This window comes from Pararge aegeria, chromosome 16 (genome assembly GCF_905163445.1).
Source record: "Pararge aegeria chromosome 16, ilParAegt1.1, whole genome shotgun sequence".
Classification (NCBI taxonomy): domain Eukaryota; kingdom Metazoa; phylum Arthropoda; class Insecta; order Lepidoptera; family Nymphalidae; genus Pararge; species Pararge aegeria.
The window spans coordinates 9,838,789-9,855,154 of NC_053195.1; the positions used below are offsets into that span (position 1 = coordinate 9,838,789).

Below are 16,366 nucleotides of genomic sequence, written 5' to 3' on the forward strand. Positions count from 1 at the left end.
GGTGGATTTGCGTGGTGGCGCACACCTTTCAGAACATGTAGAACTCTCAGGAATGCATATTTCCTCACGATGTTTCCTTCACTGTCGATAATACATTTTAATGAACTAATCAAGCTAAGAAGTAAATTATCCCTACTAAATTGAATATTTAAAGTAAACAGAAAGAAATGACAAATATACATACATACAAATGTTCAAAGCTGACAAATTGTAGTTGCTAATATTGCATATTGTTTTTGGCATAGAGTTGGAACGGAGTTAAAAGGACGGAGCGTACCTAACAGGCTATTTTTTATCCCAGGAAAACAACTGACTCGCTCGTGATTTGTAAAATACCATAAACGCTAACATAGAACGCGGGCAACAGCTAGTTAATCATAATTCATCATGTCCAGCGAAGTCGTAGATCAAGAAGACAGAATACTCATAATCTTTTAATTTACTACAAGTCAGCCCTCGTCGGCAATCTGATAATACAGTCTAAGATGGTTCATGGTAATGGGTTAGCCTATCAGTTATTAAACCCGTAGCCCTAATTGACACCCGGCACTTCTTTGTCGGCAGGGTGGTAAATGGCCTGACAGACCAGAAAAAAATCAGAAATTATGAATTTCCGAATTGCATTTGCCGGGTATCAAACACAGGACCCTCTCCCACTTAAAACTACAGCGCCCACCGTGCGAAAAACTTTTTGGACGACCTCCCTGTAGCTTGGCCCATAAGTCTTCATATTACAGAGAATATTGTCCGAGTTGTTCCGTCCATTGTAAATAAAACGTTTTGTTATTTTATATTTTAATTATTCAGCCTGAGATTCAGAAACAGATTTTTATTATAATTATTATTAGGATTGACAAAATTTACATAATTTTTAGTCAGAGATATAATATTATAAGTAACCTACACCAGAAACTTAATTTAATAAAAATCTAGAAAGACATTAAGGTACACACACTTACACACTGAAACATTTGCTACCACATCATATTTTTAACAACAGCCATATTTCATTTTAAAAACTTTATTGGAATGATAATTTTAAAAAATTACAATAAATTTATTAAGCAAATAAATAAAAAGTAGCAAAAAGCTTGAAAAATAAGGAATTATTTTAAAAATAATAAAATAAAGAATATTCACAAAAGAATTCTAATCACAATTCAAATCAAACAAAAATTAACAAAAAAATGAACATAGACAGTTCAACAATAATTAAAATATTTAACATTGGTTTGTTATTTCATACTTAACAATATTATAATGTAGATTCTACATTGTACAGTTTATTATGTTGATAAAAAAAATGATTTTTATATTAATTTTTAGGATGGTGTCCCCATTCAATACTGCTACTTTTTTCTATCAATCCTCCTGGCAATATCTACATATTTTTCTTAGTAAGCTAATTTTCATTCAAAATATGGACTGGTTTTTAGAAATGCGGTAAACAGACTTTACCCGCAAAAAGCTCAGAAATCACAGTAATCCATAGAGAAAGGACAAATAGTATATATGAAATTCCAACTTGGTGGCTGTTAGGCAGTTGATATGGTTGGCCTCCAATCTCATCAACATGGAAACCCATAGGGAATATCACAGCAGCAAGACAAAACACAACCACTGGAATAAAGAAAAAAAAATATTTATTATAATTTGGGTGTCAATCAAACTAATTTGACAGGTCCTGCAGAAAAGAACAGCATACTTTTAAACTATGCTAATTTAGTATATAGGATTGGCGGGAAACTTCGAATTTGGCGGACGTGGTTTTTTTAGATTTTAATTTTTAATTATGAATTGAATTGTAAAACTGGGGACTTCGCAGCGTTGGCCTTGGTCGACACACGTGTAGTGATTTTCGGTGTTGTTTTTAGTGAAAAGTAGCCGATTTTTGTGTTTTTTTTTAACAACCGTTTTGGTGGTGGTGAGTGTTTATATTAATAGGGATGGAGCTAGATACTCCTCCGGAGCCTCCAGACCCTGACGGGTCTCGAATCTTCACGAATGAGGATGCACCTCGCGCGTCTAGCCAAACATCAAGAAAACGCCCAGTTGACACTGAAAAGTCCGCTAGCGTAACATTCAAGAAAAAAACTGTAAAAGAGTCATCACAATCGGTTCCGTCGATCCAAACTGTTTTTACGCATCCTTCCTTTGCAGAAGGCCCCGAAAGTTACGATAAGGATGACAAAGGCCCCTTCATAGTCCATGTCTCAAGGGAAATCTCAGATCCATCTGCGGGTACGTCTATCAGAGCACTTAAATTCGGTCAATTTATGCATAAAAACAAGTTCACCAATATTGTAAGTGATGGTGTTAAAAACGTTGGCCGTAACAAGATTAGCGTCGAATTTTCTTCTGCTCAAGCTGCTAACACATTTATAATTAGCCCAATTCTGCCCCTTACGAAATATCAGGCTAAAATCCCAACCTACAATATAACAAGGATGGGTCTAGTGCGAGGTGTCCCTGTAGACTGGTCTATGGAGGAGTTTGTGGAGTCGTTAGAACTACCTGCTGGTTGTGGTGCAGTTCTGAAAGCCCGCCGTTTGAACAGAAAATCGTCAAATGAAGGAACAATAGAATGGCTTCCCACCCAGTCGGTGGTAGTCACTTTTAGGGGTCAGATGCTTCCATCTAAAATTTTCTCATTTTACACCTCTCTCCCAGTAGAACCATACAAATACCCAACAATCCAGTGTCTGAACTGCTGCCGTTTCGGCCATATCAAAGCCCAGTGCAGATCTAAACCTAGGTGTTACAGGTGTGCACAGCCGCACACTGGAGAATCATGTGATGTCATCAAAGAAAAGGCCACGTGTATATATTGCTCAGGTAGTCATTTTGCTTCAGATAAGGAATGTCCGGAATTTACTCGCCAGCAGAATATTAAACTAGCCATGTCCCAGGACAGTGTATCTTATATGGAAGCCTCATTGCGGTTTCCTCCAGTTCACAAATCATATGCGGAGATAGCAAGAGAATTGTTCCCTACTCCAATCTACTTTCCCCTTCCTTCAAATCCTCCCCATCACCCTTCAAACTCTCCCCAACCGAATTCTTTCAATTCACCCCGTAGGTCATACCGGGAAAAAATTATCCGCCCGGCTCGTACCCGAGCTCCCTTAGCGAAGGGTTATGACAAATACGCCCACCGATCCTTTACCAACAGTCCCTCTTCCTCCCTACCTAATGGCTGCGCCCTTGGCAGCAGCCTACCTGACTCTCCCCCATCCCAAAGTAAAATGCTAGAGGTTCTCTCTGAATTCCTTCTGAGTATTGTTGCTCCATGCAGCGAAATTCCACTACCGCCCAACGTTGCACATAACTTATCCCAACTGTTTAATATCCTAAATAATGGCCCCAACAACCTTACTACAATGGAACAGTAAAAGCATCCAACCAAAGAAACAAGATCTTTTATCTTTAATTAACCTGCATAACCCTATCATTGTTGCTATCTGCGAAACATGGCTGAGGCCTGGTTCTCGCTTTCGGGTTCCTGGCTTCTGCTGTGTGCGGGACGACAGGAGTGATGGTTATGCAGGCAGTGCCATTTTTATTCGACACAATCTTCCCTTTTCTTCTATTCCCCTCCCCGCTCACAGTGATCAACTTAATGTTGTTGCTGTGAGGAGTCTAAATATTTCCTTTCTTTCACTGTATATTCCACATCCTAATCCATCCTTGATTCCAGAAATCCGGTCTATCCTATCCTCCCTTCCTACCCCAGTTGTGATTATGGGTGACTTTAATGCTCACCATACTTCTTGGGGGTGTTACTACTGTGATGGGTTTGCTCCGTTATTGATAGACATCTTTGAGGATACTAACCTCTGTATCCTCAATGATGGCACTCCTACCCGTAGAGTCTATCCCTATCAGAACCCAAAATCTGCTATTGATCTATCCCTTTCTTCTCCCTCTCTTGCATCTCAGCTATCCTGGAAAGTCCTACCAAGTACTTTTGGCAGTGATCACTTCCCTATCATCCTATCCCTGAATACTAGATCATTACCACCTTCCAACCCTAGTCCATTATTGAAGTATAAACTGCATAAAGCTGACTGGTCACGTTACGCTCAATCTGTTGATAACATGATAGACTCTTTACCTGATCTTGAGCATTGTGACAATTTATTAACTTGTTATGAGCAATTTGTTAAATATCTTATTTCTTCAGCCGACTCTAATATTCCTTGTAAAAAGTCTTATGCCAAAAATCACTTATCTTCCCCCCCTTGGTGGGATGGGGAATGCACTGATTTATTTAACCAAAGAAAGGCTGCAGAAGAAGAATATACAGATAGCATGACAAATGATAACTTTATGAAGTATCAACATTTGGATGCTAAAATAAAAAGTTAGTGTCTAAAAAGAAAAGGTTCGGTTGGACCAAATTCTGTGAATCACTCGGCCCTAGATCTCCCTCCACTGTCGTGTGGACAAACATGAGGAGATTCCGCCGATCTCTTAACCACACTGACCCAAGTTCCAATAACCCGTCTGAATGGCTTAACTTTTTTACAGACAAGCTCGCTCCGCCTTATGTCCCTCATATGGACGATTTCCCCATTTATACACCTGTGTCCACTGCAGATGAAATGGATGCCCCATTTTCTTTTTCAGAGCTTGAAATTGCTCTAACTGGCCTTAAAGACTCGGCCCCTGGGGAAGATGGTGTACCTTATTCTTTTTTGGCAAAACTAAAAGATAAATCAAAACTATATTTTCTCAACTTAATTAATAGCTTTTTCGAGAGTGGAATAGTTCCAAATTCCTGGAAAACACAACTAGTGATTCCACTACTCAAACCTGGCAAAAATCCATCTGAACCAAACTCATACAGACCTATTGCACTTTCATCCACTTTGGCAAAAGTTAGCGAGATACTCCTCAAAAATCGACTAGAGTGGGTAATGGAAAGTAGGGGAGTACTTTCTCCTTCTCAGTTTGGGTTCCGTAAAGGATTTAGCACTGCAGACAGTCTCAGCATACTCACCACGGACATTCGAACTGCCTTTGGTAGGGGAGAGTACCTTGTGGGTATTTTCCTAGATATTGCCTCTGCATATGACAATGTACTTCTTCCGTTACTCAGGCAAAAATTGCATCAGCTGAGTGTACCGCCAAGGATAACACATTTCATATGTAACCTGCTCTGTGGCAGGTCAGTTGTGGTTAAACAACAGTCATCCTATCTTCCCCCCAGACTAGTCTGGAAAGGACTTCCCCAAGGCTCAGTACTCAGTCCTCTGCTTTACAGCATATACACTCATGACCTAGAATTGTCTGTAAATAACTTTTGTAACATTCTACAGTATGCTGATGATATTGTCCTCTACCACAGCTCGGGCTCAGTAGAGGAAATATCCCAATGTCTAAACTCGGCTTTGTATTACCTAGGACAATGGCTGTCTGACCACGGCTTATCTCTATCCGTGGCTAAATGCCAAGCAGTTGTGTTTACAAGAAAAAGATCTCACCCTACATTTAACTTTTGCTATGAGGATCAACCCATCAATCTAGTAGACAAAGCAAAATTCCTAGGTATTATACTGGATAGCAGACTGAACGGATTACCGCATACTGAATATGTAATTAAGAAGTGTGAGAAAGGTATAAATGTTCTGCGGGCAGTGGCTGGAGTTTGGTGGGGGGCCCATGCCTATTCCCTTAAGCTTTTATATAATGCCTTAGTCCGTAGCCATGTTGATTACTGCTCATATGTTTTAGACCCTCTAAATAAAACTACCTCTGAAATGCTCAACCGAACTCAATACAGATCCCTCAGGATCATTCTGGGGGCAATGAAGTCCTCCCCTACTAATGCTCTGCAGGTTGAATGTGTTGATCCTCCTTTGCATCTGCGTAGGCAATATCTCTGTGATCGTTATGTAAGCAAAATGTTACAACTGTCCTCCCACCCTTTGTGGTTTAGATTAACTAAATTGTCACAAGTTCTTAGACCACGCAATCCTTCTTCATATCTATTAGATAGCTATCAGAAATTTATCAATCTCCCTCATCCATTAGTGACTTCACAAATAAACCCTTTATACTCTACATCCTATAAAGCCCTAGTCTTTGATCCTGCCGTGGTCACAGATCTTGGGCTAGTTAAAGGAGCCCTTGATACTAATGTAAAGTTTAATAACATAGTTTGTCAAAATTGGCCAAACCACCTCCTTATTTACACTGATGCATCAAAGTTTTCCCCCGAAAGCTTTGTTGGTGCAGCCTGCTGGGTTCCAAGGTTTAGAATTGCTCTGCAATTTAAGTGTCCTCCAGAGTCTTCGGTATTTACAGGGGAGGCTGTTGCCTTGCTGGAGGCAATCTTATTTGTCCGATCCCATAACATAAAACAAACTGTTATTTTTACAGACTCTCTTAGCTGTTTATACTCCATTAAGGAAAACCCATTCCGGAGTAAGTCTAGATTCTCTATTGCTCTAAGGATCAGGGAGGCTCTGTACTCCTGCCATCAAAATGGATTAGCTCTATTATTGGTCTGGATACCAGGGCACTCTGGCATCACGGGTAATGAAACTGCTGACTTATGTGCTAAATCAGCTGTTCATTTGGGCTCCCTGGAGCATTTCAAAAACAGTTCTCAGGATCTCAGCGCACTGGCAAAAACATATCTTATCAGATCCTGGAAGTCACTTTGGAATGATTCCAAATCAGTTAAAGGTAAATATTACGCTTCTGTCCAAACTGATATCCCTCGACGTCCATGGTTCTTCTCTTGTAAATATGCTGATAGGTGGGTTACATCTACAATATGCCGTTTACGCCTTGGCCATGCCTGCACACCTGTTCACCTGAATAAGATTAGAATAAGGGATCACTCCATATGTGAATGTGGCTTGGAAGAAGGCACTGTCTCCCATATCCTCTTCTCTTGCCCTAAACTCCTTCATCCCCTCTATGATGTTCTCCCAGTCCAAGTTCCTCGTCCTCTAAATGTTGAGTGTCTGTTAATGTCTGTGTTTAGCCCATTCTGTAGATTCCTATGTAAATATGTTAAGTGTAATAATATTAAGTTGTAAATATATATGTAAGAACCTTCCTATCTCCAACAAACTAACATTCTGATTATCTGTTTTTCTGTTGGAAATTAACTCATAAAGGAGAAGCAAAAAATCTGCTACTTATTTAAATGCGTCAAGATTAATATTTGGTCTTCCTCATATTTCACCGATCATTCTCAAAAGCGTGTCTCCTCCATACCACGTGACATTGGCGAAGTAAATCGTACCCAATTGGTACAAACGCAAGCCATAAAAAAAAAAAAAAAAATTTAGTATATATATAATAATACTGAATTTTTTGATAAATAAACATATTAAGTTTTGTTTAAAAAAAGATTTGTGTATATATTTTACATTCTTATTTTTGCTAGTGAAAATTAGAAAGATTTGGATTGTTGTATATCATTTCAAAAAATTTCAGGTCTTATAGTTACTAAGAAATTACAATTGCATTAATTTAATACATACTTGCTGCAAATCCAACCCAGCGTGCATATGGAATCACATTTCTATCAAAATGACTTGAAGCTAGCAAAATAACTGTAGTTGTTATACAGATGCATCCCATGAAAATGCATATTAAAGCAAGCAGCCATTCAGGTTGTAGGTCCGGAGTGAAGCACACCTGAGGACGGTTGTATAGTGTCATACAAGACCACATCAATCCAAGACGTGTATCACCTGTGAGACCAACAAATATCAATTACTAAATGCAGCAGAAAGTCTTTTCGCAGGGCAGAGGTGAATCCAAGCATGCACCTCTAACTTTTCTAAGTTAATAACAGTATCAATTGCTTCAATGGTGAAAGAAAACATGAGGAATCTTCTCATTCTGGGAGGAGACCCAGCCCCAGTAATGTACTGGTAATGGGTAATGGGTTGATATGATGATGATGAAATAAAAATTATCCAATGTTAATAACAAGTTTGCTTGAAAAGCAGTTAGATCCACTTTCATTCATCACAAGATTGAAATATGATTGTTGAATTGTATGGTGTTCATATTTGAAAAGAGCATTTTTTGAGTTTTGCATTGGCTTTTAGTAGAATATGTAATACTAGCTAGCTACTGCACACATTCTACGTCTAAGTTTATTATAATTTTTTTACAAATCCCATGGGAACCGGTTCTTTTCCTGGTAAAAAAATTACCTTTGTTACCTTTGTCCTTTCAACTCTATACCAAAAATTAAATTGATTGATTGCTTAGTTAGGGTGTATAGGGAGGAAAAACAAACAAAAACACTCTTGCTAATTTATAATATCAGTTGAAATGTGCACTAGTGGCACAGTAACTACAAACTGACAGACTGGTAGGCTTGCTAGAACTTTAAAAAATTCTGAATTCTCTCTGAAAATGAATTTTGAATTGTATAAAGAACATTGCAACTCTCTTAAGAAAGTACTTTATACAATTATGTGGAAAACTGACTACTGTGGATTCTTCTTCATTTTAGATGTGTAAGTAATGTTTAATTGTTAATTTTGTGGGATGGAATGCTTTTAAAAAAATCTCTAATGCTCACATGACATGAAGCTAAATAGTAATTTCATGTCCTTGCAAAACCTACAATTATTTATTATTGAACCTTGTTACTCTTACCTCCAACATCTGTAATTATCCAGTCTGGCATTGCAAGGCTTACAATTGCGAAAACATCTGCAGCCATGAAAAGTGTTCCAGAGATCACTGTCAGTTTATCCATTTTGATAAACCACAATTATTTTTCCAAACGCGGTGTCAGAAATTTTCAGTATATTTGTTTACATATTATTTTTAACAATGTTGTGTCCATTTGACAAATTAGTAAATAATCTATTGAAACTGTAAGGTATAAAAAAAACACGGATGTTATCTATTTTTGCTGTTGATTTTAATTTCAGAATGTAAGAAAAAGTGAAGTCTTTAATACCTGTGTTCTATCGTGTATTTTACATATTTATATTTGCAATTTACTTTGCCGAATGACATTTGCATTAATGACAACTGTGATTGACGTTTGACAATCAAATTTGACAATTCTATCTCTGTGTTGTCCGTGTAGAAATCGACCTCGGAACAACTATTCAGTGTTCTGAGTATTTTCGCTTATGTTTGCAAGGCATTAGCTCGGCCGGCTAGCATATTTATTTATTTTTATTTTATTTGAAATCTTTTTGAATACCACGACACAACTAGGAAAATAAAGGATGAATAGAGAGAACTGAAGTAGAATACAAAAGGCGGCCGTATCGTCTAGAAGCGATCTCTGCCATGCAACCTTAGGATTGGGACAACAAGAGCGAGAACAAATAGGTGGTGTAAATTTTTTATAAACCCACATTCAAATAACAAAAATAACACAAATAAAAAAATATATAGGTAAGATTAGCTAAATTAATAAATAGATGGAATAAAAAACCAGTCGTCTTACTGCGCAAGATAATAAGATTTAACTAAGTTTTAAACAAACAATCGATAAAGTGCTATCCATAACAAGCGACTTTGCCTGTCGTTCGTAGGGAGAGCATTCCACAATCCGATAGCTTGCACTGTGAAGGAAAGCTTATAAAACTCAGAAAGCTTATAACATGCTCAGCGTCAGCATACGACATGATCTTAAGTCAGATGGCGTCCCTAAAAAGTTGAACTTTTCCTTCAAGTAAGGAGGTGTTTTGGAATTAAATAACACACAGTACAGAAGCGAAAGTACATGCAGATCCCGGCGACGGCGAATAGGGAGCCACTCGAGCTTTTGACGAAATTCAGATACGTTGTTATACTTGGGCAAGCCAAATATGAACCGAATAGCAAGATTTTGGAGACAAGTTTGTTCAGATTCAGATAGCTTGCGTCCGCATAATCTAGAATAGAGGGGATAGAATGTGCCAACATAGCTTTGGTAGGAATCGGAAGAACAGATCTTAGGCGTCGTAGTGAGCTCATCGTTGCAAACATTCTCCTACTTAGCACATGAGTGGACCATGATAAATCTTGATCCCTACCGTACTATGCCAAGGTCTTTAACGGAGGCACAAAAGGGTATAGCAACATCGTTATAAAGAATGGAGCGTTGGTTTCGCTAATCAACTTTTGAAATTGTTCCAGGGCTGCCCATTATGATTTTGACTTCGCAGGATTAACCTTCAAGCCTTCAGTACATATTGCTTGCTCCAATTATAAATAACGCTTAGGTCCTTATTTATAGCAGACACCGTAGAATCAAGATTTTCAGTGGTTGAATGGTGATATAATTTGGATATCATCTGCATACATGTGGTTGAGAGAAGATATATTTTGAGTGATCGAATTAATGACTATAGCAAAGAGAAAGGGAGATAACACGCCACCCTAAGGTACCCCAGCCGTAAAATCACATCAAGAAGACAAAGACTCTTCAGACCGAATGCGCTGTCGAAGACCATTGAGGTAACTCCGAAACCAGTCTATCACCGATTGAGATAATAAGCGCAGTAGACTAAGCAAGATATCATAGTCAACATTATTAAAGCGTAGGCAGGAGACAAAAATTTTATCCCCTGATTATACCACTCACAAGGTATAGGTACAATTTTTTGTCAACCCGCCAAAGATAGGCAACAGGGATTACGAGAAGTTTACATCCATTTGTGAATGAAGTACCTAAGTTTATTATTTGGATTTAAGCAGTTAAATATAACTTGCTTAAACGTTGAAGGAAAACATACTGAGGAAACTTGCATGCCTAAGAGTTTCCAGGGCTTGTGTAATCTTCCAATTCGCAGGACTGGAAGAAGAAGGTGGACTATCTTGCCCCGTAGGGGACGGGTAATGGGTTGATGATAAATATTTGGATATTATTTTCACCCGTGCGCGAAGAGTGGATAAAACTGTGAAGGGTAAGTACATTTTATCCTTTCATGCTAGCCGTGCAGAAGCCTATTACAGTAACGTCTTACCGTAGACTTTAGATAGGGAGGTAGTCTATTTTTTATCTTAATAACCATCGTATGCAGCTTAATAAATAAAGATACAAAGCTGAACACAGCACTTCCTCTCATAGGAGAGGAGAGAGGAATTAGAGCCTTGACCTTGCTCGATGGCCTTATTTCAATTTATTTTGTAGTCTAGGGGTTCTTAAATTGGGATTATACACCGGTACAAAAAATTCCAATATATTGCTTTAGAGATTTTCTTTATTGAATCTTGCCTTTTTAATTATACATAACATATATATACTTTAGTATATTTTTATAATCAAAAACCGTTAGTGTAGCCATTTTCGTCATATAGATTTCCCTTTAATTCTCAATTTTGAGCTTAAATATAAGATAAACTGTAAAAAAGTTACTTTACATTAAAAAAAAAACTTTTTAACCTAACATTGTCAGTTATAAGGTAATATTTTTTTTGTATTTTTCATTTCAATTGCTTTAATAATATCATTACAGTAGTCCGTTCAAAGTCGCAAGGTTTTAACTTTATTGTCAGTTACGCTGTAGGAGCCGAAGAATTTGTAGTGTTAGATGTCCCGGTTGACGCATTGTCATCCGGCTCATTGATTTGAAGCCAGGGCATACGTCGCTGAAGTTCTTGTCTAAAAATAAACATAAGTTATTGTAATATTATTTGTAATGGTCATAGGTTAGGTAGGTCATTAAGAACAATGCAATGCTTTAAATACCCTATTGGTCAGACATTAATGCGATGATGACACCTGGCACGCACCTGTTATTTTAAGGGGGAAGGGCGTTTTGTACGGTAAAATTTCACTTCTTTAGTGGTGAAGGAAAACGTGAGGAATGATGAAGATACTCTACATGCCTAAATGGTCGCAATAATTTGTTCAAACGCGTGAGAAGTCTACCAATTCACACTTGGCCAGCGTTTTGGATTGCGGCCTGAACTTGTCTTATATTCAGAGGAGACCGGTGTTTTGTAGTGTAATCTTTCTCTATGGTCGTTCCTTCATTACTGAAGATCGTGGTTTTGGTGAAATCTCAGCTTCGAGTGGGTAAATGGTCACAAACGGCTTTTGTTGGAGGCCATTTTAGCGATTTGCTACTGTTTCAACTGGACAGCTCATCTCTTTTGGAACCGCCCTCCAGGTACTTACGTATTACTGTTACTATATTTCGACCATTACTATTTAATCGCTACCCGCCGTATATTGGTAATGAATTGTTAATTGTGGAAGCTTTAAATCATCATTATCATTATCCTCTGTCTATGTCTTACTGGCCCAACCCTACTCTTTCATGGTAGGAAGCGCTGAGCGATTAAATCTTTGACCCGTCCCGCTGCGCCCGTACACTTTATTTTTATCACAAACTATTACTGATAATAAGCGATGGCTTAAAGAGCTCTACTTAAGAAACGGAAGTAGACAACTCCAATTTCCTACCTCCGGGCAGGTATTAAAAAACACCATTAGGTACTTAACAATTTTTCGCTCGACTTGGGATTTGTGAATCGTGATCTGCAGCCGAACATGCTAACCAAGAAGATAGTTGCATTTGAATAAGAAATAATAATTGCATTCTATGATATCTAACTTTTACTGACCTGTATTTAGGATGGCTGATCGCATAAACCCACGGGTCGATGCACGCTACAGCCTTGCATGTAACCGCGGGTATCATGGTTACCTGAAAATCATTCATGAATCTTATTTTTGGTTTGGTACGACGCTTTGGTCGTGAATATTTACCACCCTACCGACGAAAACATCAAGCGATTTAGAGTTTCGGTACGATGCCGCGTAGAACTGGGGTATGGGCTTAACATAACCGCCTTTCTCTTATAGGTTAAGCCCGCTACCATCTTGTACATATATTATACTGCTTTATCACTTACCAACAAGAGCGACCAATTTCGACAGGACTTTTTTTATTTTACCCTTTATTTTAGGTGTACCACATGAAGTTAAAGACAATAATATACAACTGCCATTATCTCAAATAGGTAGAAGATTACACAAGGGGTAACATAGGCTACTTTTTTATTTTCGAAATTTACTCCTAAAACCCCGTTAATTCCTTTTAGGAGTTAGAAAAGAAAAAGTTTCTCTTAGACCTATCACTAGACGAAGGGCAAAAGTAGGTTTGGCAGATCGTATGAAGTTATGATTTTTAATTTAGGGCGCTAAATCTGTATATTTTTAAATAAAATACTTTTTGAAATTACTCACTCTACAAGAGGGTTATAAAGATCATAGATGAAATTTAGGTCTTAAAAATTAAGCGCAGTCTAAGTCAAGTGGTATCTAAAGAAAGAAATGTAATGCAGCCCGCAAGAATAAAATTGTAAGCTTACACCCGGAGTCAGTAAGTTCTGGTCGCCGAAAGCTCCTATGAGCGCCATCACACCGTATGGTGTCCATGCAGCCACGTAGAGGAAGCACACCGAAAGTGCCGCTTTCGCTATTCTGATTTCAGCTGACTCGGCTGCTGCGTTCTGATTCGACCGTAGAGATTCTACATTCATTTTTTTCGCTTGCTCCCTGATAAAAATATTTAGAATCGATAACATTTATTTCAAACTATTAACAGTAATATAAAACAAAACTTAATAATATACTTAATTAAAAATTAGGAAAATTATTTGCAAAAACATTTTCAAAAAATATACGCCATTAAATAGTCACATCATGGAAATGGCGAAACACAAATGGCCGCTATTTTGGTTAAAACTAACTTCTCCGTAGTTTTGCATATATTTCGTATAAATTATATTATACGAGAGTAAGGGGCGTAATAAATGCGTTAGCAATTCTATATAATACATGTTTATTACCTTAATGCTGCTTCGTGCGCAAACACTTGTTTGACGATGCCGCTGTAGAAATATAATATGAAGCACATAGGGAAAACATAGCTGCAGACAAATATGCACGCTACAAATAGTTTTGTGTCAAAAGTATTTGTAAGGTAGTCGAAGGAGCAGGACGTTAAATAACCCTCTGAAAAGAAATTTTTTTTACAGTACAATCTTTTTGGTAGCTTCAAATTTACTTTAGTTTATAGGTATGGTACAAGCCGGATGTACAGTTATTAGTTAACCAGACTTATTTGATTTATCACATTTGAATTTTTGTAGTTAGTTTAGTATATGTGTGGTGGTGTACAATGCGAATGAACTTATTTATACCAAAATTAAAATCCTCTTTATAGCGGTTCGTACTAACACTGAATCACCATTTGATGCTTGTCTGGTGAGTTTAGATAAATAGTTTTACTTGCGTATGAGAATTGCGGCTGAGCTTGGCAAAGTATTCACATTACCAGTCGGTCAAAAAGTCGCTGCGTTCTATTACCTAAGTCTTCATTTTAAGGCAAGTTGTGCAAGGTGTTAATTTAAAAGGCAAGTTGTCATTTCATTAAGGCTTACCTGGTACGAACCGACCCCAAATTTTAAACAGTGGTAGTAAGGACCAAGGCGTAGCATAAATCCATACGCAAGCTATCATCAGCAAAGCTTTACCACGCGATAGTCGCCCATCTAGTGGTCGTGTTATCGTTGAATGTCTGAAAGTAATCGATGTAGATAGGACTTTGATTTCAAACATGCGCTTCTAAAAATCATCCACACAGAATTCATTTAAATGAATTTTTAGCAAGAAATTATTTAAATCATATTAGTAATTATGTATCCGCAAAATTAAATTAATGCATTAATAATTGACTTGTAACTACTCGTTGAGCTTTTCTATACGCCGAGCTTACCAATGATTAAGTTAAATAACTCCATAGTTATTTAAATAAGCACTTTCAAATAAAAAAAAAATTATTAAAAGGATTAAATTTAATTTACCTGTCATAAGCGATGCAAGCGTTAGTCATACCAGCACCAATACCGCTGTATGACCCTACGAGGGCAAATATTTGACACCCGAGAACGCCTGTAGCGAATCCACGGTTGGCACTATTGTAAATGAAGATCGGAGCTTTCGCCATCATTATAAAATCAAATATTGCTAAGTTTAGGATCAGGAGGTTGCTTGACGTCCTTAGAGATTTCGTCCTGTTGATTATAGAATTTGCATGATTAATATTAATATTAGTACGTACGTAGCATGGTTTAATTCAAAATATTTTCAGGATGCCCCGGCGTCGGAGCAAAACGTGCGTAGAGCGTATTTTGTTGGACCTGCGTAGTGTGGTGTTTAAAAATTTCTAAATTTGTCGCAGATATGTCTGGTTGTCACGGATTATAACAAATTAAGTATAATATTTATTAGATATCTTCATAACGCTCGCTTCTATCCAATGTTAAAGTTTTGTTTATTAGTTTCTTCTACTCTCAACCACCGCACCGATTATGAATGAATATTACAAGATAATTATGTCTAACCCATTATATCAACTAGTCCTATAGTAATAGGACAAGAAAATGGTAAGTAGACAAAATTATATCGTTGCGCGTCTGTTAGTACTACTGTACGTCCGTACGTCCTAGGAAGGGCAATTTTATCTTTGAATAACACTTAGGAACCAAACAACAAGCAGCGTACTCTTTGGACCGGAAGAACAACAGATCTCGCGAGATTTTTGGAAACCGAAACACACGCGAATTATGTCTGCAATATCTGCAATTCTGCAAGTTACTTACGTGGCAAATATAAATATGACCATTCCATTTCCGATCAAGGCAGCGGCGGTAAAAAAACAGTAAAGCAATGCAAGAGCAGTGTGAGCACTGGCAGGCGGTGCCGTATAGGACATCCAGTGCTCCGGTATAGCTGCCAGGTCTTCTCCTTCTAGGCCTTCAACCAACATTTTTGTGCCATCAACGGATCTAAAAATATATATAGTTATAGGAAGAGTGAAGGACTCTACTATTTACAGTCAATTATAAAAATTATATTTGAATGTCTAGACTAAATGCCCTGAGCAGAATTAGAGTAATTATAAAAAAGCATGGAATAATGCACTTGCGAAGATAAAATTTCGCAGACATGTGGATGAAGATGAGATCCTGGAGATAAAGGTATTCAACGGCTAGTATTAAATAATTTTGAGTTTTGAGATTTATACGGACATATAAAGTTCCTATACACTATATATTTACATACAATAATAAAACATGTTTAGTTTTGAAACCTCAAATTATGTGTTTTGTAAGGAATCTTTAATACTTGGGTTTATTTGTGAAAATCAATACGTATTGTATAAAAAGCAATGAATTTGGATTTTTTTTGGGATATCTATTAGAAATGGCACATGGATAGAAACAAAAGATATTTAAGGAGTATACGTACCGTAAAGGTGCAAAATAAGCACCATAGGTGTTAAAGTTTTGGGTGTCGTTGTCCATGCTGGGTATGGGGATCATCCTGTGAGCAGTCCTCGGTAGTTTGCGCGGCCTACCACAG

General features: G+C 37.6%; 2 protein-coding genes across 3 annotated transcripts; both read right to left on the minus strand.

The window, feature by feature from the left end:
• Positions 1-1,209: 1,209 nt before the first annotated feature.
• On the minus strand, positions 1,210-9,022 carry LOC120630582 (uncharacterized protein C16orf52 homolog A). Of its 2 annotated transcripts, XM_039899847.1 has the most exons (4): positions 8,948-9,022; positions 8,638-8,859; positions 7,503-7,715; positions 1,210-1,620 (listed from the first exon to the last, which is right to left on the minus strand). In XM_039899847.1, exons 2-4 carry the CDS (start codon positions 8,738-8,740, stop codon positions 1,433-1,435), a joined length of 504 nt encoding a protein of 167 aa, XP_039755781.1. In that variant the 5' UTR covers positions 8,741-8,859; positions 8,948-9,022; the 3' UTR covers positions 1,210-1,432. The 2 variants fall into 2 exon arrangements, with proteins under 2 accessions (XP_039755781.1, XP_039755782.1); XM_039899848.1 differs by lacking the exon at positions 8,948-9,022 and having other exon boundaries at positions 8,638-8,935.
• A 2,184-nt stretch (positions 9,023-11,206) lies between these two features.
• On the minus strand, positions 11,207-16,366 carry LOC120630238 (opsin-2-like). The gene is made up of 8 exons (XM_039899389.1): positions 16,253-16,366; positions 15,604-15,789; positions 14,806-15,015; positions 14,383-14,519; positions 13,789-13,954; positions 13,309-13,495; positions 12,559-12,641; positions 11,207-11,590 (listed from the first exon to the last, which is right to left on the minus strand). The coding sequence occupies exons 1-8, from the start codon at positions 16,324-16,326 to the stop codon at positions 11,485-11,487; spliced, it is 1,149 nt and encodes a 382-aa protein (XP_039755323.1). The 5' UTR covers positions 16,327-16,366; the 3' UTR covers positions 11,207-11,484.